This window comes from Mus pahari, chromosome 3 (genome assembly GCF_900095145.1).
Source record: "Mus pahari chromosome 3, PAHARI_EIJ_v1.1, whole genome shotgun sequence".
Classification (NCBI taxonomy): Eukaryota; Metazoa; Chordata; class Mammalia; order Rodentia; family Muridae; genus Mus; species Mus pahari.
This window is the reverse complement of record NC_034592.1, coordinates 20571390-20599253: the sequence shown is the minus strand read 5'-3', so window position 1 is coordinate 20599253 and position 27864 is coordinate 20571390. Positions and strand designations below refer to the sequence as shown.

General features: G+C 48.3%; 1 protein-coding gene across 6 annotated transcripts in view; it reads left to right on the top strand.

Moving 5' to 3' along the window:
• The window catches only part of Ralgps1 (Ral GEF with PH domain and SH3 binding motif 1), a 215184-nt gene that overhangs the window by 40229 nt on the left and 147091 nt on the right, over window positions 1–27864 (top strand). For 5 of the 6 annotated variants that reach the window (XM_021195029.2, XM_021195028.2, XM_021195034.2 and 2 more), the window contains one exon: window positions 22212–22295. In XM_021195029.2, the coding sequence (XP_021050688.1) occupies window positions 22212–22295 (84 nt within the window). Of the gene's footprint in view, window positions 1–12707; window positions 12965–13775; window positions 13877–22211; window positions 22296–27864 lie in introns of those variants that run through there. The other variant, XM_029536837.1, reaches the window with a different exon arrangement.

Sequence of the window (27864 nt, the reverse complement as noted above, 5' to 3'; positions counted from 1 at the left end):
TGCTTAAAATCCTTTCTCCCTCTTCACATCCACGGGCGATTAATTAGCCCATAGCCCTGACTTTGTTGATGTTTAACTGCAGGGAAGCCAAGCTGTGCACCAAGAGTATCCTGAGAATCTGTGGTCCTTAGTGCTGGAAGCCATGTCTCTAGGCTGGGTGATGTCCTGATGGCCAGTTCCTTCTCTTCCCTCCACCTAGATTTCACACTCTTCACCCAGAACTAGTGGTCACCCAGTGCGATATGGCATGTATCCCTTAGAATGGCTGTCTGCTTCCCACACAGTGATGGGATCCAGAGTTCAGAGAAGAGCTAGCACTGGGAGCCCGAGTCCTCCAGGGAGGATGGAGCCTAATAGGCCATCTACATTTTGGAGACATCAGGCTCTGAGACCTTGTCTGTTGTAGACAGTACCTTTCACTTTCCTTACATGGAGGGCTCTGCACAGGGGCTAGGAAGGTAGCCCAGGGCGTCATGAGAATCTGTGGGAGAGCTCACTGTTGAGTGAGTCCCCTGCAGATTGGTAGCCTCCCAGTCATCCCAGTTACTAACAAAGCCTTTGGTTTCATGAGGCTTAGTTAGCCTGGGGACACTTGGCCGTCCAGAAGTGAGCTTTCCCAGCCCCGTGGGATTAGGAGAGGTCCTTCTGTGGGCTTCCCCCTGCTTTCTGTGTGTGCCTGTGAGTGCTGGCTCTAGCTGGTGAGAGCAGGCTCTGTAGGGTCCCAGGCTGCCTACCACAGGGCCCCTCTGGATTCTGCTAAGTACCCCTTGGAGTCCTTGGAAGTGGAATAGACCCTTCCTGCTGGGTGGCCATGACAGTGCTGTGAGGATAGGGAGGGGTTGGCTTGGAGGCTCAGGACAGTTGCCAGGAGTACAGATAGGGAACAGTCTTGTGGATTTCCATAGGTGTGGAGACAGTGTTTATGTCTAACAGAGGAACTGTGTTTCAACCCTTTGTTTAGATCTGGTTCACACATAAAAAGTCATTTTGGTAGGTTTTGAATAAATTTGTATTTGGATTCAATTTGGGACAACAAAGTTTACTCCCCCTTTACCACAAGATGCTTAGAGAACAAATACTTACTAATAGGCTTTAAATGCCAATTTTTAGACCAAATGTCAGATCACACAAATGGGTTTGTGTGGAAGGGTGAGGTGTTCTCTCTCTCCATTCCACAGCCTCCCTCTGTAGAATGGTCCTAGCAGTGCATGATGCCTGTAAATACATGGCTTTGCCTCACTTGCCTGTCAGCATGGGCAGGAAGCAGCCAGATAATTTTATGATCTATAAAAGCAAGCAGCAGACATGCTCTGAAATTCATTAGTGTTTGCTTGTCATTAAAGATAGTCTGTGCTGTTTGCTTCCTGACTAGACAGCTGCTGGCAGGGCCCAACTCGAGGGCATGTGGGGCTCCAAAGCCCTGCCTGTCTGCAAGTGCACTTTCAAGCAAAGCTTCAGTTTATGGCTAGAAACTGTTTTTTTGCTCCTGAGCATAGGTGCCATGGACTCGTCAGCTTCCCTTGGTGGAAAGTGTGAGTTCCTGGATCCTACTCATAGACGGGTTATGGTCTTTTGCTTGAGTTCGTCTCTTCTGCATAACACTCTGAAGAGAGCTTATACCTGGTTCTTACTGTGCAGCAGGGTTTGAGCCATTTTGCCCTGAGGTCATCCCCAACTTTTGGACCCGCAGCACTTGGGGCCCACCCAGGCCATGACTGTCACGTCACCATGACCGCAAGGTGTCTGTGGGGCCTGTGAGGGTCTCTGGGTCAGTTCTCTCTGATGGAGGAGTAGACAGAGAGGCTTGACCAGTTTTGACATTAGATTTGCTGACGTCAGGCCTTCAGCAAATTGAAGTCTGAGTGGCATCTGGAGGAGCCAGTGTGCATATGGCCAGATGTCTGGGGCCTTAGAGTAGAGTTAGAGATTGGGGTATAATCACTAACTTCATGTGTTGGCTTAGACATTCCTGGGGCATGTGGGGTAGTGAGTCTCATGCTCATCATTTGGTTTCTTAGCACATGTGGACAAAACACAGAGCACTAATCAGGCTCTCGGCCTGCTGTTCTAGGGCTCCAAGGGGAATGGTCAGAAATTGACCTATGTGGTTGTTACAGTGGCCACATTAAAGAAGATAAGTTGAGGGGCGCCTGGGGGAGGAGCCAGTACTCCTAGCTGGTGCAATTGGCAGAACATCCTTTAGGAGTCCCATTTGTCTATAGCCTAGAGAACTGTTATAATGCAGAAAACAGAAAGAAGAGGTGTCCTGGGTAAACGGAGCAGCTGAACACAGACAGTGAAGGAGAGGAAAGGTCAGGGACAGTGGGTGGGTGGATTGGTGACGGGAGGCTCACTGTGAGGGGCTGACTGGTGCTGAGCTGGTGGTTCCTGGGAGCTGAGCTTTCTTCCAGATGGACAGACATCTAGCTCTCCTCAGCAGGACCCAGAGCAAGCCCTTGGCACTTTGTTTCCTTGAACTTGTAATGTCCTCCATCTCTTCTGTGGCACATCTATCTCTGGTTATGCCAGCAGCATGACACCTGTCTGTCACCTTATTTGGTCCCTACTCATTCTTTGCCTGTCCCCTCCTTCCACCTGTACCTCAGTGTGTCTTCCTGGCTCAGCTGCCCTTTCCCCACGCCCCCCTTGGGCTTTGACATTTATTTCCAGAGTATATTTCTGCACCTGCATTTGCTCTTTCTTCCTAAGGTCCCTTCACCTGTAGCTTTAAAGTCTCCATGCATGTGTGTTTCAACTTTCTAGTAGTTTCCTGACAGGTTATAGCTCAGTCCCAGGTCTCTAAGATGCACATGCAGGCCACATGAGGATGCTTTCCTGCTCTTCTGTGTTTTCTGCTGTAGCTCCTCCCAGGCCTGTGTTCTGGCTGTCCAGCCCATCACGCCTACTTCCCCAACTCCATTGTAACCTCTCACCACACTGAAAATGTGTACAAAGTAGTGTGTTCAGAGTTGATGTCTGTTTTCCTCATTGAAGGCAAACAGCCTCCGAGGTGTGCAGACTGCCTGCTATTGACCAGAGGTGACCAAGAATGGGAACAACAGGCTGGGCCTGAGCTTGGAAATGAGACCGCTGTCTCATTCCCTGCCATGTAAACAGTGGCTTCACACCTGGGCAGGCTGATGGCTCCAGTGTCTGAAAGGCTTCCATACACTTCTGAGTGAGTGTTCCTGAGAAGAACACACATCTGAATGGCTGGTTCTCCCTCTCGCTTTCAGGGAGGAAATGGCTTTTCTGAAAGAGCCATTACTGCTGGTCTATAAGACAGGGCCTTCCATGGTCATCATCAAACAATGCACTCATCAAAACAGCCTCACACCCAGATGGGTGTTGTGCTGCGCAGCCATGCTGGAACTCATCAACAGCCTGGCGTTACTTCCAGAGGTCTTCTGTCCAGGATTGCAACTGTGATCCGAAAGCACGTTCCTGGGCTGGGAGAGGATTCCTTTAGCGTGAGGTGCTCAGTGAAACTTCTCTTAAGCAATGCTGACTAGTCGTGTGCTGCATCCTGCCAGCCATGTCTGCTTGCTGCAGGGCTTGGGGACGGCCCTAGAGACCGAGCAGCCTGAGTCCTTGTGCCACCTCTGGCTGTGATTGGGCAGGCACATTTCTTTCCAAGTGGAGTCTCCTTGCGTCCTGTCATCTGTCAGGTAGTTGTCCCACATCCCTCATTCTTCCAGTCGATTTCCTCCAGTAAATGCTACCTCCCTAGATTAATTTGTGTATATTAAATTGTTCTCTGTGCATCTCAGCTTTCTCACCTGCAAAGCACAATAAATAGTAAAGTCTACTTCCTCATCCTGCCTCCATTTTTCCTTTTCTTGTTCCCTTTGCTTTTCTGTCTGCCTCTGAACTCTGAGTGTGCCCTGATCAACTATCCCCAGCCTTCCTCTTCCATTCATGGTTTGCTGCTGCTGCCTTCCCGAATGGTCTCATCTGGGTCACCTCTGCATGGCACAGTGCCCAAGGGTCCAGAGCTAACTGCAGCACAGCCTCTGTGCTCCTGCACAACCACTGGGGAAGGAAGCTGCTGTGGTGGCTTTGGGCGGGGGGCAGGGTGAGCGCTGGCCTCTGTGCAGAGGTGCCTGTTTCTTCATGTTGTTTCTCTGTTAGAAAGTGATGGCTGTTAGCCCAGCATAGAGCTCACTGAGCTTCTGTGTTCTTCATCTTTTAACATGAATCTATGGTGGGCGGGGTCACAGGCCACAGCATGTGTTGAAGTCAGAGGACAAATGTAGGAGTTGGTTTTCTTCTACCGTGTGAATTTGAGGCATGAAACTCAGGCCATTAGGCTTGGCGTCCTTTTTGTCCCTTCAGGTTTCAAAGGATTAAGTTTCTGAGACAGGCTTGTTGGGCCTGGAGAGTCTGCCTGTCACTTTCTGTACTGAGTATGCCTGTTAGCATGAATTATATGTTCTATAAAAGGGTTAGAGAGTGCACTTAGGAAGCCACATGACTGAACCACTGGGTTAATTCCTCCTTTTCTTATGTGGTTTCAACACACTAATCAACTAGCAAAGTCTCATCTGGCCCAGCACAGAAGGCCACACGAAGACCCCGCATCTTCCTCAGAAGCACGTGATGCCAGAGAATGCTTTGTGTTCCCCCCCCCCCCCCCGACGTTCAGTGTTTCCCACAGTATGTCAGTATGTGACGACCAAGGACACACTGATTTTGTGCAGAGATGCATGCCGAACAGTCTGAAATTCCACTGGAAACAGTGAGACACAACTGAGTCATGAGGAGACAAACGAGCATTTCTTCCTGATGCTCAGAGGCAAGGTGAAAGGGGCTGAGAGGAGGCCCAGGGGGTAGGAGCACTGGCTGTTCTTCCAGAGGAACGAGCTGGGTCTGAGTCAGGTAAGCTCATGGCAACTCACGGCTGTCTGTAACTCCATTTCCAAGGAATTCAGTGTCTTCTGGTCTCCCTGGGCACCAGGCATGCATGCGGGCCAAACACCCATATACACTTAAGAAACGTTGGTTGTGTGTTATTCTACAGCGTCAGTCTCTGACCAGGGCAGCCGGCGTCTTCATAAGGCCAGATGGGTCTGATTTTCAAAAGATTTTCAGTAGGTGGGCTTGGTGACTGTTAGCACTCCCAGTTGTTCTCAGCCTTCCCAGCGCTGCCGACCTTTAATACAGTGCCTCATGGTGTGGTGACCCCCCACCCTAGAATTATTTCATTGCTACTTCATAACTGTAATTTTGCTGCTGTAATGAGTTGTAATGTAAATATTTTTGGAGATAGACATTTACCAAAGGGGTTGAGACACACATGTTGAGAACCAGCACCCTAGAAGGAGGACGTGGTAGGGTCATTAGAATCTCACCTGTGCATCTAGCCTCTTTAATCAAAATTTGCCCTAATTTATACTGGTCTCATGGTCTGGGAGGGCTGGAGAGGGAGCCCTGTCTATATGGTTATGGGAGAACCATCATTTGTGCAACATCAAGTCTTGCCCTCACCGTGCTCCCTGCCTAGCAAATTCATTGGTTCCCCGGGGAGAACTTCGGTAAAATTGAGTCATGGTTTTCCGTTGGGCCCTTAGAAGGAACGAAATAGATGTGGCCTGGTTCCCTACAAGAAAATGCTTGAAACCGGATTCAGGATTCTGAAAAAGAGTGGAGATGTGAGAAAGTCCTTGTAATGCTTTAAGGATAGAAGCTTGTGGGAAGCACAGAAGCAGTGTGAGTTGGAGCAACGGCCGGTGTCCTGTGCACACATACCTGAGGTGGAAGTCCCTGTGACTGTGGGCTCTGGCTTCAGCAACCAGCAGTCCTGGCTTAATTCTGATTCTCACATTAACTACAAATGGGGGTGTAGGTAATTTCTGTGAAGTGGGGCAGTAATGGAGCCTGTCTTATGGGCTTCTTATGAGGGCAGTGGGAAAAAGTGTGAGGCGTGTGATCAGGTGGGGACTTCAGTGTTATTTGAGGGGCGCTCTGTGTTGTTCACCATTTTCATAGTGAACACCTGCTGAGTCTCTAATGGAGAGAACTAAATGTTGTTGTTGTTGTTGTTGTTGTTGTTTTCTAAATGTTGTTTTTTAAAGAGAACATTTAAAGTGTTGTGTCCCATCCTGTCCCCAGTGGCAGAGTGGAATTGGACATGTCGCCCTACGGGCTTCCTGTGGGCTTGTTGGCTGGGGGAGCTGGGCTGCTGGTTGCTGTGCTATGTCTGTTAATGTGAAAGAGAGGGGGCCCCTCCTCTGTCACATGGACCAGAGACTGCAGGGCTGCTCTTGGCTGCCACGGGCACAGACAGCTGGATCTAATTGTCCAGAACTGTACAGACAAGGGCTACAGAGGGAATGTTTTGGGAAATCTGCATCATCGTGACCCTAAATCTAGTGCATGCTTTCCAGCAGACAGTAGTTAAAGATTTGCAGAAACAGTAGTGGCTGGAAATGAGTTGTTAGTCTATAGAATGAACAGCACTGAAAGCCAAGGACTGAAAGACAGATTGCTTCTGCTCATTCAGTGACTACCCCCCCATGCATACACCCAACTCTGTCCCCACTGGCTGTCCTTTCACCCGCTGGGATGTGCCTGGCAAGAGTCCTGAAGCCAGCATGCAGCTTTCTCCTAGCCACCACCTCCTTCCTTCTCCATTTCAGCTTCCAGCAGGTGTTTGTTTCAAATGGTGGGAGAGTTGCTCCCCCAGGATACACTGCGTGTACCCCTTGCTGTCACCAGGCAAATGTGAGCACAGCAGAAAGAGCCGGTGTGCCTGGCCCACTGTGCCCTTCTTGCTTCTGTTCCCTGGGCATAGCCCCTAACCCTCAAGTGAGGCTCCCCTCAGGAGATGACTCCGTGCCTCCTTGACCTGGCGCTTCCTTCTCCTCTCTCCTCCACTCTCCCAGCCACCTTCTTCCTCAGTCACATGGGCTCTGGATATTCTCAGCCATGCTGAGGGTCTCCTAACTTGGCCTTCATGTGTGCCCTTCCTGCTGCCTGGACCCTCCTTTGCTGCACAGTTGCAGGGCATGACCCTCATTCCTTCCAACCTTTGTGCTAGGCCAGCTTACCAGGCAGGCCCCTGGAGGCAGTCCATCCAGATATTTCTCTTCTTCATCCTGAATGTTTTTCCCAGAACAATGACCTTTTTCCCTACTAACTACAGAGTTCTTCTCTCTTCTCTTCTAAGCTCCATGGGCATGAGTGTATAGAGAGCTTCCATTGCTATATTTCCTTGACCCACTGTAAGTCTGGAATGAGTGAAAATAGACACCTCTTACATCTGCCCAACACTAGTATCCCTCCCTTTTTTCTTTTTTATATTCTTTCTTCTCCCCTCTTCCCTTTCCGTCTTCCTCCTCCTAGAAAGAGCAGAGCAGATCGAGAGAGAGAGAGCAAGAAAGAGAGAGAGAGAGAGAGAGAGAGAGAGAGAGAGAGAGAGAGAGAGAGAGAAAGCGAGCGAGAGAGAGAGAGAAAGCGAGAGAGAAATAGAGAGGTGAGGGAGAGGGAGAGAAAGAGAGGGCAAAAGAGCAGGAATATTCTTTGACGCAAGCTCAGGCATGACAGAAATCTTCTGTGGAACTACAAAACATCCTTTAGGATGGACATTAACCTAGAACCTAAGGCAGTTGCTCTTTGCTGCCTTAAGTTCTGACGATCAGAATTCCTGTCTCCCCAGCCCCAGAAGATACAAAGGTCCTCAAGGCCAGGGGCCTCTCCAGCACAGTGCCAGCCACTCGGATATCTTCTCTTTTTTTCCCTTTTGTCTGTCTGGGTCCCGGGTCCTTTCATTGCTCGGAGCAGCTAGGATTGTTTCAGGAAAGGGTACTTTCTGGCAGCCACACACCCACAACCTTTTTCTGAACTCTTAGTAAGTGGCCCACCACAGAAGACCTCTGTGCATCTGTTTGAGCCATAGCTCTTTCCACAGGACACTATGTTTCCTGTGGCCAGCTGGTCATGGTCTTCAGATTTCCCTGTGGAGAGGACAGAGCCTCTTTTGCTCATGTGGGGCTGCCAGTCATGTTTATACATGTTGATGGGTGTGATGGTTTGTATATGCTCGGCCCAGGGAATGGCTCTATTAGAAGGTGTGGCCCTGTTCAAGTAGGCATGGCACTGTGGACATGGGCTTTAGGACCCTCATCCAAGCTGCCTGGAAGTGAGTGTTCTGCAGTAGCCTCAGGTGAAGATGTAGAACTCTCAACTCCGCCTGCACCATGCCTGCCTGGGTGTGGCCATGTTCCCCGCTTGGTGTTAATGGACTGAACCTCTAAACCTGTGAGCCAGCCCCAATTAAGTGTTATCCTTATATGAGCTGCCTTTGTCATGGTGTCTGTTCATAGCAGTAAAACCCTAAGATAGAAGTTGGTTTCAGGGACTGGGGTATTGCTGTGATAGGCCTGACCATGCTTTTGTTTGGAAGAATGTGGATTTTGGCACTTTGTATTTGGAAAGCAGTGGAATGCTTTAAGTAGGGACTTAATGGACCATCCTAGTAGTAGTACCTAGTAGTGGCTTTGTTATTGAGAGAGAGTTGAATCGCGTGGACTTGGCCCAAGAGGTTTCAGTGAAGAATTTTAATATGTGGCCTAGAGACTGTTTATGTGACTATTTTGGTGAAGAATGTGGCTAATTTTTGCCCTTGTCTGAAGATCTGCCTGAGGTTAAGAAGAAGAGATTCAGATTAATGGCATTGACAAGAGAAATCTCAGAAACACCCATCATAGACTTTGTTCTCTGGTTAAGTCTCATGAAGAGCATTTTAAACAAGCATAGCAAGCTGAGAAAGGAAAAATTTAAAATATATGGTTTGAATTTTAATGGGGCACCAGGAATTGAAATGGAGCTGTATTCAAGGATATCAAATTGAATTAAGGGAGTAGTGACTTTAGGGTAAGATCCTACCCAGCTGAATATAGGTCCTGGCATGGCAGTACTAGCCTTTAATTCCAGGAGGCAAAGACAAGCAGATCTCTGAGTTCAAGGCCAGCCTAGAACACAGAAAGTTCTAGGCGAAGAAAAACTTAAATCCAGGCTTGGTGGACCACACCTTTAATCCCAGTGCATTCAGATCTCTGAGTTCAAAGTCACTCTATAGAGCAAGTTCCAGGACAGCCTAGCTAAGGCAGTGAGGGAGCTGGAAAACAGAAATCGGGTGATAATGTACTAGAACAAGGGGACCACGGGCCAGCCCCAGCAAGCAGCAGAACTTGGCAGCTTTGGCCATGTGGCTCTGGCTTTAGAGTCTAGAATAGAAGGGACTACTGGGACAATTGATGCTGGTTAGCTGGAGCTAAGAAATTAGTGGTGATTAGGAAGAAACCAGCATCACCAAGGTGACGTCTTCGGGAAGTGTTTCCTGAGAGCACGGAGAAGCTCCAGAGACAGCCGAGGCTGTACCTCGTGCCGCAGCTGCACTTGGTAATGGGTAAGAGTCATCCAGGTAGTTCTTACTGGTTTTGAAGGCATGAGGGGATCATGAAGAGCAGCTGAGGCTTGGCACTGTGGAAGGCCATGGAAGGTCATTAGTGAACATGCAGCTTCAGTTGCAGTTGATGGCCCAAGACTGAAGGGGTCATATGAAGGAGTTAAGGCTTGGCACCATGAAGAGAGCCTATGAGAGGCTATGGGTGAAGCTTAGTTGCAGCAGAACACCCCGTTGTATTGGAAATACTAGTACCATGGGATGATCACCAAGAACAGCAGCAGCAGTGGAGTGGATTGACCTGAGCTTAGAGTGCTACAGAGGGCAGAGCTGGAGAAGTGATGCCAGCCCTTTGGGGGGGCGGAGCCCAGAAGATCATGTGTGGATCCCAGACAGTGAAACAAGAAGCTGTAACATTGGAGTTGCCTTGAGACCCCAAGATGTTTCAGATGCCAGAGTCGCGGGCTGTCTGCTGAGGAAAGTTGCTAAACAGGGAGTGGAACCAGCCCAGGAGAAAGCAGTTTGTTGCAGTCAACAAAGATGAAAAAGGAGTGGAGATCTGAAGACTGCGTTGACATCAATCATGGAGATGCAGAGTTTGGAGTTTGCCCAGCTTGTTTCCTGTCTTGCTTTGGGGATTACAGTTAAGTGATTGGATGAGTCTCAGAAGAGACTTTAAACTTAGGACTTTTAACATTGTTGAGACTGATATAGACTATGGGGACTTTTGAAGTTGGACTAAATGTATTTTCCATTATGCTATGTTTTGTTATTGCCTCCATAGACTCATGTGTTTGAACAAGCCTATAGGGGCAGGTTGTGATGGTTTGTATAAGCTCAGTCCAGGGAATGGCAATATTAGAAGGTGTGGCCTTGGTAGAGTAGGTGTGTCACTGTGGGCATGGGCTTTAAGACCCTTATCCTAGCTGCCAGTATTCTGTTAACAGCCTTCAGATGAAGATGTAGAACTCTCAGCTCTTGTACCATGCCTGCCTGGAAGCTGCCATGTTTCTGCCTTGGTGATAATAGACTGAATCACTGAACCTGTAAGCCAATCCCAATTAAATGTTGTCCTTACAAAAGTTGCCTTGGCCATGGTGTCTGTTCACAGCAATAAACCCTAAGACAGTGGATGACAAACAGGATGTGACTTTATGGTGGCATTTTGCATTTTGGAGTAAACTTAATTTTAAAGGTGATGTGCCATGCATCATCTCCCCTAGAACTGTAGAAGAAAACCCAAAACCAAATGCTTTCTTTCCTGGTTATGCTGGAGTTTTGACTCACGGAGACCTGGGTTTCCCGTTCTATCTGCTTTGTGGACTTTTTTTTTTTTTTTCTCGCTCCTCTACTTTCTGGAATTGTTGGGCAGCTACACCTTCCCATTGCCCAAGCCATGAATTTCCCATTCAGAACACCATGCCTTCCTTAGGTAGACCTGAAAAATGGCAAACTAACAGACAGCACTCATTGTCACTGTGGCACAGTCGCCACCACTGTCACCATGGATGGTTCCTTGGTGTCCTGTGTGTGATGAGCCTGGATTGTGTTTTGTTGTTTTACAACCTCAGGCATTCTAAAGAGAGTAGAACTTGGGCCTCCAGTTCTCTGGGGCCAACAGTTGCCTTCTTTCTGTCTGTTAATTTCTCAGTGGTGGGTAAAATCACATGCAATATGTAAGGGTACAAATATTAAAATATGCCATGCTTAAATACTGTGTGTATATAGGAAATAGTCAATGATCCATATAATATTTAAGGACACACAGTGAGGAATTCCTTGGATTTGAGTGTATAATCACCTCTTGTCTATTGTTACTTGCCTTCATCAAGTCTTTAAGACGTGGCCAAGCCCTCTGTCTTAATTTCATCTACATCCCTTGCTCTGGAGTTTCCCCTCCAGCGGCCCTCTATCCTGCTGCAGGGTGAGGTAGCTGCTCTTCAGCCCTTTGCACAGCTGCCATTGTGGGACTTCCCTGAGGTTCCCTGTGGTTTGTGTCTTCTCGGTCATGCTTAGTGAGGGAGGCTTTATTCCTTGCAGTTTGAGAGATGAATGCGGTCCTGTTAGCCACCACATAGCCACAGGGAGAAGTGCTTGTCTGCCACAGCTCCCTTCTGCGGCGACCTTACCCTTTCCCTTTTCACTTTCAGACTGTCTCCATGACAGAGATCATGTGACACTGTGCTGGTCCTTTCCTTAGCCTTAAGCAGCTGGATGTGTGCACCGCTACTGTATTTCCTTTTTTGGCTGAGTGGTTTTGGTTTCATGGGTAGCCTAGGATTGTTTATCCTCTCACTAGCTGGTGGAAGTAAAGGATGCGGAAGCCATGAAGATGCACACAATGTGGGGTAGATGGAGGGCCTCAGTGAGAGCGTACTATGTGCCAGTGGGTCACGGGAGTCCACTCACCTCAGTGAGAGCGCACCTACGTACCAGTGGGTCACTGGAGTCCAGTCACCTTCCCAAATGGCTGCATGACTGACACACAGATGATTTGTGACTATAAAGGCACACACTAAGTATGACATCAGTTTGTGTATTCTCAAAAATCAGAAATACCTATTTTTTTTATAGAAAATTGAATATCTTTTCTTCCTCCTGCAAGATTTTTAAATTTATCTTACGTATATGAGTGCTCTATCTGCATGTATACCTTTGTTCCATAAGATGGCATCTGATCCCATCACTGATGGTTGTGAGCCACTATGTGGTTGCTGGGACTTGAACTGAGGACCTCTGGAAGAGCATCAGTACTCTTAACCACTGAGCCATCTCCAGGCTGGTTTTCTTATTATTGAGTTGTAATAATTCTTTATATATTGTGTATGTCCTTTTTTTTTAATAAAAGAAAAACAAAAAACAACCAAATTTAAAATGTTCTGAATTTTTAGTCTTCTTTTTTTTTTTTTTATATCTTTCTGTTTTTTTTCTAGACAGGGTTTCTCTGTGTAGACCTTGCTGTCCTGGAACTCACTCTGTAGACCAGGCTGGCCTCAAATTCAAATAAATCTGTCTGCTGACTGCTGGGATTAAAGGCGTGTGCCACCAGTGCCTGACCATGTTTTCCTTTTTTTTTTTTTTGAGACAGGGTTTCTCTGTGTAGCCCTGACTGTCCTGGAACTCACTTTGTAGACCAGACCGGCCTCGAACTCAGAAATCTGCCTACCTCTGCCTCCCGAATGCTTGGATTAAAGGCGTGCGCCACCACGCCCGACCCTGACCATGTTTTCTTATAGTAGCATCTTATCTTTGAATCCCTGCTCTGCTCTGTGGTTAGCTTTTTGTTGCCCCGATCTTTTACTTCACTGTTGTGGGCTCACTCCTTTATCTGGTTGTCCCTTCTCTGTGGCCAGGGCAGGACACTGAGCTATACCTCTCCTACATGAAAACAGGTCAGATTGATGGACTTCCAGGGTGTAGAACCCCAGATGCCAGCATGTATGGAGATTTATTCTGGAGTGCCAGAGGGAAACCTCAACTTCTCTACCCTGTTTCCCCTGATGAGTATGCTGTCTGAGCCTTGTCCTCTGTCCGAGTTTCATCAACTTCTTGTTCCTGGTAAGGTAACCAAGACACTATTAGAGCCTGCCCCTCCTTGCCCCCCAAATCCCAATGCCAGGCAGCTGACCCCACCACCTCTGTAGCCTCTCCTGCCACAGTCTACCTAGGGGCTCTCTTCCCAGGTTAAAACACACACACACACACACACACACACACACACACACTGATTTTCAGAGATCCTGTGGAGTCATTCATTGTTGGTTAGGGCTCTTCTATCCCCACTCTCTTGGCAGATTGAGTTTATCTTTCCTGTAAGTTTTTCCTCCTGGGCCATATCAGGCCTTGTAGGAGCAATGTGTCACTCACATGTGTTGCCTGCTTTGGATTCAGTGTAGCAGTATCTGTCCATGGTTTATCACGAGGACAGGTGATAGGCAGAAACCCAATTTCAGTGACAGACTAAACCTTTACTCTCTCAGCCTTGACTACAGCCTGTCTCAGTGACCATGACAGCTGAGAAAGACTCAGACTTAACATGGACAATGGTCCATGTACATAACTACTCCTACTGTGTTCAGATCTGAGAAGGCATGTGGCTCTGGATGTGCCCTCTCAGTAGATGGGGACCTGGTGAGTACCAGTTTCACTCCCTCCTAGCTGTGACCTTAGGCAGTCTCTCTGAGCCTTGTCTAACCAAGTGGACCCTAAACCCGTATCACCATGTAGACTCAGCAGGTAACACGCAGATGTGCCTGCCAGAGCCCGTGGGGCATTGGGTACACAGTAAACGCTGCTGTGTTCACTGAATCTCTGCTCCTGGGAGAGCTGTTTGCTCACAACTAAAATCCCTTTTATCTTTTATATTCAGCCTTTGCAGCCAGAGGCCACATGCCCCTTTCTTGGTAGATCCCTGAGTCAGCTCTGACGCATGCTGAGGCCCTTAGAAGCCCTTGCCTAGGCACTGCCATGGTAAGTTATGGCCTGTCACCCACCTGTCTGGGTGTCTGAATGTCACCTTGTCATGAGTATAATTTGTTGGAAAATGGTGAACATGTTTGTGTCTTTCCATAATATCAGAATTTATTAACAAGAAAATCACAGGTGACATCAATTTCATTGTCTTCAATTCACTAAAAACTATTGATTCACTTGGCAGACATGGCCACTGCCAAACACAGGGTCTTCTATTCCAATCTTAATTACTAACTCTCAGGTTACATGTGTGTGTGTGTGTGTGTGTGTGTGTGTGTGTGTGTGTGTGTGTGAGAGAGAGAGAGAGAGAGAGAGAGAGAGAGAGAGNGAGAGAGAGAGAGAGAGAGAGAGAGAGAGAGAGAGAGAGAGGGAGAGAGAGAGACAGAGAGAGAGAGACAGAGAGAGAGACAGAGAGAGAGACAGAGAGACAGAGAAACAGACAGAGACAGAGAAACAGACAGAGAGAGACAGAGAGAGAGACAGTGGTATAGAGACAGAGAGACTATACAAGAACCACAGAGGCCTTACTTAAGGCAGAAGTGGACAGCAGCCACAGATCAAGGAGTCATTGCCAGTGGATCAGAGAAGGCATGACTCAGTCTTAGAGTGGGAAGTGTGGGGCCGAGGGTGCATTTAGTGAGCCAGCTTTGGCAGGGATGTCCTGTTCATATTCAGTTGAAACCCTGGGGACAGAGTTGGGAGTGTACTGCTTATTGGTTATGTGGTGCAGGCACCTGATGGTCAGGTGATGGTGTGACAAAGGATGACAGATTTATTCTGTATTACAGTTCAGAAGAATGTCCGTTATGGTGGGAAGGCATTGGGAGTGGGAGTGGCCTGGTTGACATCGTCAATCAGTCTAGAAACTGAGAGGTAATACTCAGCTGGCTCTCTTCCTTTTCCCTTCGGTTTAGTCTGGGGCTTCAGCCCATGGGTTGGTATGTGCTTCCTTATCTCTGTTAAACCTCTGGAAACACCCACTGCAGACCTTGCCCAGTCTAGGTAGAGTTAAGCCAGTCAAGTTCCAGTGGAAGATGAACAGTTACATCCCGTGTTGTATGAACCTTTTATATGACCCGGGACAGGGGATTATATCATCTTTTGGTCTGGTAGATTTGATAAGTTCACAGGTCTAACTTCTGGAAGGGTTTGATATGTCTATTCCTGACTTAATTTGATATGTTGGTAGGTGGTAGTAGTATGTAAAGAAGTCTGTGCCCCATTGTTGCTGCTGGACAGGTAGTGGTTTGTTTCTTGTGCAAACCAGTTGTGAGGTCAAACTGCCTTGGCATTTGAACTCAAAACAGAGAAAACCTCTGTTTCACAAAATAAAGTCATCAGGGCACAGCATAGCCAAAGTGACTGTCCTGTTCAGTAGGGAGTGGCAGCCGGATTGCCCCATACTTGCTGGAGCCCCTGTGGAGTTCAGTAGCCCTCCCTTGGCTTAGGTAAGGATGGAGTCTTGCTACCCTGTCTGCCTGCTGCTGGACAGGTCAACTGCCTGCTTGTTACATATTCTTCTCCTTAGAGGTCAGAGCTCAGAGCAGTGGTGAGGGTGTGAGGTGGTGATGTGCTTGATGACCTGCAGTGCGTGCCTAGGAAACCCTGCAGCTCATGCCGGCAGACCTGGGCCTCCTAACCCCTCAGATTCTTATCCCGGGGCCTGTCTATTGCTCCTCTTCTTGGGAGTGTTGTTCCATTAATTTACTCACCATGTTGAAAGTGCCAGTCTTTGTTCCAAACACATACAAACACTGGCTTATCTAGCCCTATGGCGAGTTCTACTCTCAGGGCTGTTTTCAGATGAGGTCTGGCTTTTTCAGGGTACATAGCCAGAGATTCAGGGCCATTTTCAGATGACTAAGTAAAGATAGGCATGGAGACTTAGTGACTTGTCCTGGGCCATGGGGGAAGGTGTCAGCAGGTACGGCTGGTTCCCTAACCACTGTACTGGCCAGCCTTTTTGTGAGTAAGGGCAGCTCTCTGCCAGGCCCCAGTCAGAGTGTCTCCTGGGAGCTGTCATTCCTCATCTGTACACCTCTATGAAGATGACTTCCTATGGGCAGCAAGGCCTGTACATCCCTTAGGGACTTGCTGGCCCCTCTAGTGCTTGTCTGTCTCATGGACCCACTCTTACCCCTCTAGTGGAGGCTAGCTCTAATGCGCCCTCTTCCTCAGCCAGACCCCCTCCCGGTTGACACTGGCCCTTGCTCTCAGTGCTCAGTGGCCTCCTGGCTTTTGTCTACCAGCTCCTCTGAAAACTCCATGAATGAACCTGGCAGGTTTTCTTTGTCTCTGTGGTCTTTGTTTTTATTCTGCCAGAAGGTGGGCTGAGAGGATGCAGGATAAAGCTTGTAGTGGCTCACAGAGGTGGCATAGTGCCTGTGACTGCTGCCAGACTCATGGTGGTCCTAGAGGTCTGAGCCAGTGACTCTTCCTTGAGGTGACGTGTCTTCTGTGTGAACATGCTGAGAGAGTGTTTGTTGGAGAAGCCTGAAGTTGGAACTAAGCCACACTTGGAGGGCCACATGTTGATACTAGCCTCCAATGGCCTGGAGGCTGAGACACCATGGGGTCGGGGGAGTCATCAGGGATGGTGTCACCCTTCCCCGAGATGCCTCTTTCAGAGATTACCTCGTTGCTCTGTGCTCAGAGTTAGGCCTTTCTTAGGGCATGTCATGGTGTCTGATTTACAGAGCCCTAAGCACAAAGCTGGTGGGGCTCGCCTTCCACAGTGGGGCTCAGAGGTGCTGTGTCAGATGAGCTAAGACCAGTGTTGACTATAATTGTTGCTAAGAATGTACACAGGTGAGGATGCTAAAGGAAGTTGTCTTTGTGCCAGTTAGAGATCTTTCCATCCACAGTGCTAGTAATAAACATTTGCCTTTGACTGGCAAAAGGGATGTGTAAATGAATCCTGTGGTGCTGAGGTTTTTCTTTATGGCAGCTACGTAGACACGCCCTTTGGGTCTGGCTCTGCAGAAACTGAGGTGCTTTGTGGGAACCAAAGAAGGTGTATCCATCAAGGAACATGGAGTCTTGGTTGAGCTCAGGACAGGAACATGGCCAGCACAGGACTGAAGCCCATAGCACGTGTGTGATCAACAAGCAAGCGGCAGGATGTAGACAGCAAGCATGCATAGATCCAGCTGGGGCTGGGGGCCACTCGGAAAACAGTGCCTGGAAGATGGGACTGAGCACAAGGACAGTCAGGCAAAGACATGGTTGTGCAGAGGGTTCACGGGGTTCTGGACTGTGGTCCCAATCAGGAGCTGACATTGCTAGAGGAGAGACCAGTGGCAGGAAATCAGGGCACGAGGAAGGCAGGAGGGAGAGGGAAGGCAGTTTAGGATGGTCTGCTATGGAGAAGGAAGGGGGCTGGAAGAGAGAGGTGGTGTGTGCCAAACATCTAGTACTATTATTAGTGAGTGAGGCTTAATGCACACAGCATGCAGCAGGGAGGGGAGTGAGAAGAGGAGGTCTCTGGGAAGGCTGAGTTAGGGCATGGGGCCAGCTTATGTAGCCTCTGGATGGGAGACCTGCAGTGGCACTCAGCTCCTCCTCTCAGCTTCTGTTGCTGGGAATCTGCATGACAGAAAGCAAGACACAGAGACTCTTAGCCTCCTTTCACACACTCTTGACCTCAGCCCAGGGTCAGAGCTAGCCAGCCTAGATGCTCTGTAGGTCTAGGGCATTGGGAGGACCATGCCAGTCCGGACTTATCCAGGATTTAGAGCTGCCAAACCTTCCCAGCCTCAACCCAGATCCCCTTTTCTATTAGAGCCAGCCTTGTCTCCTTTGGTCAGTGTTAACTTGATCACAATCAAATTAGTTCTGTAGCGTGGGCCCTTTTAGGCCTCGGTGACTGGAAGAGTTTTGTTCTGTTCCTTCACATTTTCCAGCTGCAGTTCACACAGATGGAATCTCTTGTAATCTTGAAGGCCAAACACAGAAGAGGAAGAGCACCAAGGAGCTTGGCCCAGAGAGTGGCTTAGTGTAGCTAGAATGGGCTGATTGCGCCTGACATCGTGATAAATTTTTCTGTGCCGAGGTTGGAGGTTCCAGTGCCAAGGAGCTCTCAGACCTCATCCCCTCAAAGTCACTGAGCTGCACGCTGTAGGCCTGGCCGCGTGCCCAGTGTGCCACCACCCTGCTCCAGGATCTTCCTCCTGCCTCCCCATTATAGCTCAGGGAGATTGCCAACATCCACAGCATCCTTAGGGATGGAACCAATGCCTAGGACCCTGGTGACAGGGTGGCAGGTCTGGGATTCAGAGTAAGGCCTTTCTACTTGAGGTTTTTTGCTCAATGCAGGCTGTCAAAGCACCTCTCAGACATAGTGGAGGTTTAAAACTTTTTTTTTTTTAAAGATTTGTTTATTTGCTTTATGTATGAGTGCTCCATCTGTGTGTACACTTGTATGCCAGAAGAGGGCATCAGATTCCATTATAAATGGTTGTGAACCACCATGTGGTTGCTAGGAATTCAACTCAAGACCTCTAGAAGAGCAACCAGTGCTCTTAACCACTGACCCATCTTTCCAGTCCCATGAGGTTTTAATCTGAAAGGTATCCTGTCTCCTGCTGCACAAGACTCCTTAGAGAACTGCCAGATTACACCACCCATCCAGCAAACACCAGTGTTTAAATCAACGCCTCAGAGATATTCAAACAGAATCAACTCAGAGTAGATATGTAAAGCACCTTCCTTGATTCTTGCCTGTATGACATAGGTGAACAGAGAAATAGAAGCCATTTCAAAACAGTAGTGGGAGTGGAGAGGGAAGGAGACACTTGGTGTTGGAGCTGCTGCCGAGCAGAGCTCCTGCCACCCTCACTGCAGTATGTACCCCATCTCTGGGGAAGATCTCTGTGTCAAGTGCCCAGAGGACCTAGGCATCCCATGTTCCTGTATCCTAGGGCAATAGAAATTCTACAGAGAGAGATACCATGGGTGTGAACAGCCAGGGTCAGGGCTGGTTCTAAACCACCTCCCTTCCAGATGTCTTCCCAGATCGTCATGGTGCGGAAATAAGAACATAGAGTCTGAATTACACACACACATGCCCGTGCATATGTACATACACCCTTACCAGGCACACACGCATTTACTGCTACTGCTGTTTAGTTTTGAATGCAGGAAAACATGGAGGGAAACACCATCAGTTATTAGATACTAAGCAATATAATTCCTGAACATTATTTAAATGGACAAGTTTATATTTGATTAAAATCTGCAATTTCTTAGCATTGACTGGGAGTGAGAGGTCTTTGCCCTGACAAACTGTAGCAGGGCAATAATATAATAACTTTTATTTGCCAGATGTAATTGTCATCTCAGAGGTTTGCTGCTGAATAAGATCTCCCTTTTTAGATCTTTCTGAGCTCTTGCTGTCTGGTTCAACTCAAACTGTTCTAGCTCAAACTCCTCTCCAAGCTGACTGATTCAGCCTGGCTTCTCTTGGCTTCTAACTGAATTGCTCTGCCTGGCTTCATACTAACTTTGTTCTAATCTTCGGGCTCCTTCTCATTCTCTGACTTGTTTTGTCTTCATCTGTGTTTAGTTTGTTCTCTCTGTAACCTGTTTCTGTAAATCTGTCCTGGTAAAACTGCCATAGACACACACTACCCACCATATACCATAACACCTTTTTTCTCGGTCCTTGTTCTTAAGAAGCCCCTCTTCCTGCTATTCTTGTGTGAGTTGGGCATATTCTATCTCTGACTCATTCTTTCAAATATTTCTCTGATTCATCACTTTGCCCCTCAATTAGATACCACTTTCAAATACAGATGCTTCCTTCTATAACCGTACTTTCATTGTTAGGGATTAATGGTGTGTACTAAGGGTATGTCTGTGTTCCAGCCAGATCATACTGTAATCCAGAGCGTGTCTGCATTCCAGCTGGATCACATAGACCTAGAAGGTCTTTGGATATGATCCTTTGTCAGAGCAGCCATAAAATCCCTCTACAGTGTGCTTAATGCTGTGTGCAGCACAGTGGGAGTAAATTTCATTGAGGCAGGTGAACTATGCACTGGAAACGAATCCAGGTACACATTTCAGACAAGGTGTGGACAACAAACAGGTGAAACCTAGGGCACCAAGAGATTCATTTAGGAGTGATTTTGAGAAGTAGAGTCATGGCATTCATTTTGGAGAATGAATACTTAGCCCCAATTAAAATAGAATGTGATAGTGGTTTTTATGAGAACACCTGCATGAAGGGCCTGTGTATGGGCTGCCTGTGTGAGCACTCACTGTGTGAGATACCTCCAGTGGCATCTGTCAAATGCTAGTCTTAGTTGATACTGTTTTCAGACTTGGGATCTAAAGTTGTGAAGTTGAGAAAGACTTGACCAGGTCCTGGCTTACTGTCTCATGGGGCTGACGGTGGCTGTTTACAGATGTGAGGCAGCCAGGAAGAGGTGTGTCCCAGTTCTTGATTGGTCTTCTTGTATGTCCATGTCCAGCCAGTTCCTTTGTCAGTCACACAGGCTACAGTTTGGTTATAGCTTGCTCCCCACATGTGCCTGCTGGGACTCATCACTGGGTCCTGAGGTACTCCATGAGCATTTGCTTCAGAGGTAACTGTCCAGCCAGCAAGTTCTTTTTCTGTTTCTACTATTCCAACCCCGACTTCCATGTTTGTTCCAGCTTGTTGGCAGCTAATTCTCACTGAAGATCTTAAAATGTTCCAGCTGTATACTTTTTAAAAAGGCTATTATGGTGGAGGCCTGGTTGGAATCATCAGGTCTTAGAAGTCTGGGTAGAGAGAGTTTCTCCCCCTTTCTCTGTTAGGACACCCCACAGCACAGGCTGGGAATGCTGGGCCTTTGTTTGATGGCCTTGCCTTGGTCTTCTTGTTTTTTGTCCTTTTTTTTTTTTTTTTTCTGAGACAGGGTTTCTCTGTGTAGCCCTGGCTGTCCTGGAACTCACTCTGTAATTCAGGCTGGCCTTGAACTCAGAAATCCGCCTGCCTCTGCCTCCCAAGTGCTGGGATTAAAGGCGTGCGCCACCACGCCCGGTGCCTTGGTCTTCTTATAGCCTCCGAATTGTCTTGGTGGTTCCTAGGTTCTTGGCCTCTCATTCACACAGATAGCAAAAGCAGCAAGAAAGCTTTATGTGGAGCAAAGTAATAGCAGATGTCAGGAAGAAACATGTTGTAAAGAGTGATAGCGGCCACACGAGCAGGGAACTCAAGGCCCCTGATTATTGTTGGGGTTCAAGAGAAGGAGCATGGTTGCTAAGGGCTATAGCGTAGATGATTCTCTGATTTGATGAGTGAGCTCCCCGTACATGTCCTTTCCCATGATGCCTCTGGTTTTAGTCACATGTCTGCCTAGTTATATACAGGCATGGGATGATAAATGAGGGATCCTCTCTGAAAGTCCACTTGGAGGATGTCGTTTGCTTTATTGTTTAGGTACTCAAACAAATTCAGGCTGGATTGGGCCCCTAGCCTCATGCTGGATAGAAGTGAAGTGTGATATATAGGATCTCTCTGTCTAATGGTCATCAGATGGCAGGAGAAGCTTACTCCACTGTTCTAAGAGGGGAATGCTTGTAGCTCAGTAGAGGCGGGCATTCTGGCTGACTGGCAGGTGGCTTGTTCAGAGAAGGGTCTGTGTACAGCACACGCAGGTGTGAGGACATTGACAAACTGGACCCTGCTTGCCTGCCTTGACGTGATCCCACACGACGGCCACCTTGCTGACAGGTAAAACTTAGCCGCCTTGATTTATCAAGTCATACTGCTAAGCCTTCTGGGAAATTGGACACATGCTCCTGCACTGGTGGCACTTTTCTTTCCTGTCTCTGTAGAAAGAGAGGGGTAGCTTCAGGATGGAATCCCAGGTAGTCCCAGAAGCAGCTCTAGTTGCCTGATTGCAAGAATGAAGGATGTCTGTGTGACCAACAAAGTCTGATATTCCTCAGCTAGATTTTAATTTTAAGCTAACCTAGAGCTCTGGAGCCGTATCCAGGATGGGGTGAGTCCTGTTGGATTAAGCATTGACACCCCTTCTCAGACAATCTGAATTGCACAGAGGCCTTGATGTCCCAGAGAAACTGGCAGAGCGACAATAGTAAATATTTTTGCAGAGAAATCCTGGGAAATGGGGTACAGTGATAGGGGAGGGTACTCAGTGTTTCTGCCTTTCCTCTCAGCCTGCTTCTGCTCCCTCACCTGCAGACGGGGCCCCTCCCCTCCCTGGTGAGCTTAGCCATAGCCAGGGCTGCAGCCCTGCCCACCTCCATGCTCACAGTCCAGGCACATGCCTTGTGACTTTGCATCCTGACTGAATTCCTCTTGACTCTGCTTCCTTCCCAGGAGTTAGCCAGCTGCGGATGGAGTAAAAAGGAGAAACACAGTCTTGCCCCCAACGTCGTGGCCTTTACCCGGAGGTTCAACCAGGTAAGCAGCGTCCCTGGAGTATCTGTCCTCATGGCAGCCCGCTGAGCCCAAAGCCCTTCAGGGGACAATCCCAGCCTCCTGGCCCTGGGTCCCAGTTCTCTTTCCTGACTGCCCACTGCTACCCAGCGTAGTTCACAAAGCAGGTGAGGCTGACTGCTGTGCTACAGACGCCGACAGGAGCTCAGGGTCCGTGCAGGTTCCATGGGCTTGGGCAGAGGATCTAGTCAAAGCTTCCCGCTTGCCTCAGTTCTCTGCCTCCTTTCTTCTTCAGCCCCTGGGTCTGCCTTCTCTGCATACCTCTGCCCCATGTCCTGTGCTCTTGGCCCAGGGCTCTTGCTTCCTGTTTAACTCCAAGTGTCACTTCTGCAGGGAGCACCCATCAAACACCTCATTGCAACCATTTTGTTTTTCTCCGTGTGGCCCCCAGTGTCACTGTCTTTGGTTTGTGTGTCCTGTGGTCTCTGTGAGGACTTGTCTGTCCTGCTCATCATCCAGCCTGCCATCTTGCCAATGTCAGACTCCTGTGTAAAGGACCCCCAGGAAGCACACGTGATGCAGTGTGTGGGAGTGTAGGAGATGCTGCTTGAGGTGCACTTCCTGGTATCCTGACCCACCAGGCCCCACGTGCTGTGGTCTGACTTGGTTTAGCCAGACTCTGGCTTCAAATATAACGAGCTACCTCCTCCTGCAGTGTAAAGATCTAGGCTCATGGGAACAGAAGAGAAGCTCAGAGGCAAATAGACGAGCTGCAGGGACCCGCGCTTCTGCTTCCTCCCCAGAACCCCCAGTGCTGTGCTTTGATAGTGAGCTCTCACATGGCTCCCTTTGCACAAACCAGACTTCCACACAGGATTCCTCTCAGTTTTTTCCCCTTGTTTTTCTGGTTTCCTGTGAGGACAGTGACCTAAAGGTTGCATAATTGTGTGTCCAGCCCTCTGGGTCCTGGGGCCCACATTCCCTTGGAGGCTTGGTTTCATCTGGGCCTTCCCTCTCAGAAATGCCTGGCCCTGTACATCACTGTTGCTCAATGTCTTAGCCTTCTGCTGCCTCCACATCCATCCACTGGCAACAGGTGTCTTGGACAAGCACTGGCTTGTAGTCTGAAGATCAAGGCTGGGGTGGGCATGATTTGTTTGTTTGTTTGTTTGTTCCAGCCAAGCACAGCATAACTGCCTCTGTGCTGGGAGGGCTGAGAAGTGATTTCTCTTTGTATTGTAAATCTTTTCCTTTCAAACTGAACTTACTTTTTAAAAAAGGAAAAGAAGCCCAGTGTAATGGTGTACTTCTTTAATCCCAGCACTTGGGAGGCAGAGTCAGGTGGACTTCTGAGTTCAAGGCCAGCCTGGTCTACAGAGCAAGTTCTAGGACATCCTGGGCTACATGGAGAAACCCTGTCTCAAAAGCAAAACAAAACACACAAACAAACAAAACAGAACAAAAAAAGGTGATGACGTGGGGGAGGAGGAGGAAGAAGGGGAGGGGGAGGAAGAGGAGGAGGAGGAGGAAGAGGAGGAGGAGGAGGAGGAGGAGGAGGAGAAAAAGCCAGATGTGTACACACTGTCAGAGGATTCATAGTTTCCTTAACAGTAATCTTTGATTGGGAGCTGACCTAGCCTCCACCTTGGGCCAGCCATGGAATTCACAGAGGGTAGGTCCTTGGGGATTCTGTAATCTGCTTTACACAGGGCTGCCAGGTCAGCCCATGTGGCAAGCAGTTGTATTGTATCCATCCCAGACCAAGGGATGCAGCGAGCCAGCGCCCAGCCATGTGTTCTCAAACGTTATGCTCCAGGAAATGCAGGCTCATGGAGAGCCAGCAGCTTCTGGACACAGCCTGGGAGCTCTGGCTTGAAAACTGGCCAGAGGCCAGCCTTGGCCCACGGCTGGGATTGCTGTCTTTGGATGAGCTCACTGGTCTTCTTATGGGTAGAACTGAACCATATGATGCCAAGACACCTTATTAAACTCCAGATAAGAGCTAGAAGTCACTGACCTCTTCAGAGCCTCCATCTCCTTGCCAGTACCTAGGAATATCAACACACTGACTTTAAGGAGCTATTGTAAGGGTAACGGAGGGTGGCATCTGGCAGATAGTGGACTGCAGATGTTTCAGAGGCTGCAAGGAAAGCCTGAAGGTCAGGAGGCAAGAAGGAAGCTGCCGGAGCATTTGGGATTCTGGGACCAAACCGGAAACCCAGTGGCAAGTGTCCTGCGCGGCCTGCCTGCTCCTCTTGGGATTTGAACGCCTCAGGATTTTCTCACACAGAGAGAGACAGGGTGGTAGAACTTAGCCGAAGTCTGTGATGTGTCCCTGTGCCATAGAGTTTACCCTGGCATTTGTGTTAGAGGGAATCTGACAGTAGCACGTCTGAAAGTACACAGGCATGCACTTGCATTTGATCTGGGGGCTCAGAGCTTCTCTGAAGTGTGTGCAGGGACACAGCCGGATGTGAACCTTAGCTGTGGCTCCATAGCTGTGGGATATTGGACCAGCTTCTGGCTTCTGCACTCATTTTCTCTGGGGATCATCCTAAGTGGGCTTTGACGCATAGGAAATGAGTCATTAGCTTCAGAGAGACAGTGCTGTGACTCTGAGTACCTGGTTAAAAGGAAGGTGCGGTTAAAGGAGGGGCTAAGACTTCAGAGTGTGAGGGCCGCAGTGTGTTCAAGGGGGCTTGAGAACTGAGGACTGCTGATACTTGTCATGGGCAGAGAGGGTGAGGTTTGCAAAGGATGCTGGGTAAGGGAATCTAAGTGGGAAGAACTTGACAGAAGGACGAATCTGGAAGTGCACTTGAGTGCAGGAATGCTCAGGCGACCTGCACAGAGCTGGTAGAGAGCCCCATGGGTCTTAGCCTCAGGCACACAGCAAGGTAGACAGAGGAGGAGTAGGTGATGCAGCCTCAGCAGCTCTGCAGATGAAGGGAGGACAAAGGGGCCAGTGACATCCCGGAAGCTGGTGGCACTTTCCTTTTTCCAAGTGAGTAGACCCATGAGGGTGCTTGCATTTAAACGGAAGGGTTCAGGATGCCAGGGAAAGCCAAAGGTGAGGAGAGGCAGGGTCTGTGTGACAGAGGCCTGAGGAGATGGGGAAAGGAAGTCCTGGGAGCTGTCGTAAGGGAGACAAAGCTACAAGTAGCCTAGAGGTACAGTATGAGGAAGATTGGAGACAACGGGGGGCATTGGGGTGGGAACTGTGCTGACTGTCAGACTGTGAGAGAGCACACAGCACTTAAGTGTGAGCATGGGAGGACATGTGGGCAGTCTGTCCATGAACACAGCTGGAAGGGTTGAGGGGCAAGGGGACTTCCTCAGAGAAGGGGCAAGAGTGAGTGACAAATGGAAGAACAGTCTGCCTCAGAGGAGAAAGGGCTCCAGGGGACTCAGCAAGAGAGAGAGAGGAAGGATTCAAAGACTGGAGGCTTTGGTTTCAAGGTGAGAACATAGGTGAACAGCCCTGGGCAGTGAGGAGGGAGGTGACAGAAGGGGCTGGGGGTGATAGTTACTGCAGTCAGAGAGGCAAAGGGATAGGAGGCCACGTTCGTCTGCAGAAATGTCATAGTTGCTGAAGGAGAAAGGTAACATTTGGTGATGAGAAAGACAGTTACCCTTTTATGTACGTGTGTGCATGTGGAGGCCAGAGGTCGCTCTCAGATGCCACTCCTTGACTGGAGTCCACCTCCTCCTTTCTTTCTCTCCCACCCCCTTGAGACCAGGTCTTTCACTGGCCTGAAACTCACCAAGTAGACTGGCTGGTAAGTTCCAGCAATCTCCCTACTTCAGCTCCTCCTGGCTACTTCTAGCTTTTTATGTGGGTGCTGGGGACTTGAACTCAGGTCCTCTTGCCTACAAGTTAACATTACCACTAAGCTGTCTCCCCAGCCCACTGTTTTTAAATCTGGGCTTTTCCTTTTCTCTCCTCATTTGCTTTTTGTTTTGTTTGTTTTATTTGTGGATGACTAACTGAATAAAGGGTTTTGTACCCACAACCATTCTTTTCTGTTCGTCTGTAATACTGCTGTGGCATTTCCCAAGAGATGTCTTGTACACCCACACAGCCCCGAGTACTAGCTATGCCATCAACACAATAGGTTAAATCAGTGATAGGTTTATGAATTAAACAATAGTCTGTAGAAATAAAGGCTTATTTCATTCCATGACCATATGGTGGCTATTCCATGTATGTCTGGCCTTTTCAACTTTTCAGAAATTTAGTGTAAGCACTGTATTAACAGGCAGGAGAAGGAGGAGGAAGAAGAGGAGGAGGAGGAGGAGGAGGAGGAGGAGAAGAAGAAACAAAATCCAGTGTTTATCTATAATTTAAAAAAATAAGAAAGGGAAACTTCCTTGACTTTTAGAGGAATCCATAGCATCCTTAATCCCAGATGATCCTTAATACTGGGCATGCTCCCCTGGGATGTTAGTAGGGAGACACTGGGCATGTCCCCTGAGACCTGAATAAGCCAGTGTGGTGCTGTAGCACTGTTCTAGGTAAGACAATAAGACAGGAAAAATAAAAGAAATTCAGTTGAAAGAGAAAGAAATTGAGGTGTCTTTATTCACAGTTGACATGATTGTCTATAGAAAAACCAAAAAGTATATCAGTTTTACAAACTCTCCTGGCACTAATGTACAAGCAAGCAAGAAGTACAAGGCCATTCATTGTACACAAAGGGTTGCTTTTGTTGTGCTAGCAATAAAAGATTGGAATCTGAGGGTTGAAAGCACTGTTTGTAGTAACACCAGGACTCAAACAGACTTAGGTGTTTATTTTTACAAAATGTGGTTTATAAGTTGAAAGCTACAAAGCACTGATGTAAGTAATCAGAGCAGATGTTAGGAAACAGGGAGGGGCAGCAGGGAGGGGCTTCATCATGGATGAAAAGACTCAGTGTCATTAAGATGTCAGTTCCCACTTGACATTTAGAATAATTGCTGCTTGTACAACCCAAAAGACTCTTTCCAAAGGTTGTGAGGAAGACGGGAGACCTAGGATAACCAGTGTAGTGTTGGAAAAAAGAGATAAACAGTACAGATTCACTGTTGACAGAGGAGCAGGGGCACCTGGGCCAGGGGGATAGAATGTAAACTCAGTCTGTGCTGGGACAACTGAAAGTCCTGCTGTCTGTCTCTGTTGAAATGAATTTAGATACAGACTTTAAGCCTTTCATAAAATCCACTCAAAATAGATGAGGTGCTCAGGTGTAAACTTTTAGGAGAAGACACAGGCAGGGAGTCTCCTTGCTCCTGGGTTTGATGTTGAGCTATTAGAAACCAAAAGACAGTCTGTGAGAAAAAAAAAATCAGTAAGTTGGCAATTTATTAAGACTTAAGATTTTTCCATTGTGGAAAAGACATAGTTAAAAGAAATCATGAAGACAAACACAGATTGGGAGCCATGTGTGCAAAGCACCTGTTTGAAAAATATGGTTTGAAGACTCAACCAGCATCACTCAGAGGAGGGGACACAGCAGCAAATGACCATGAGAAGATGCCCAGGGTCCTTCATCTTAGGGGCATGGACCAGCCATATCTCCCACTGTGGCTGAGAGAGACAGAGAGAGAGAGA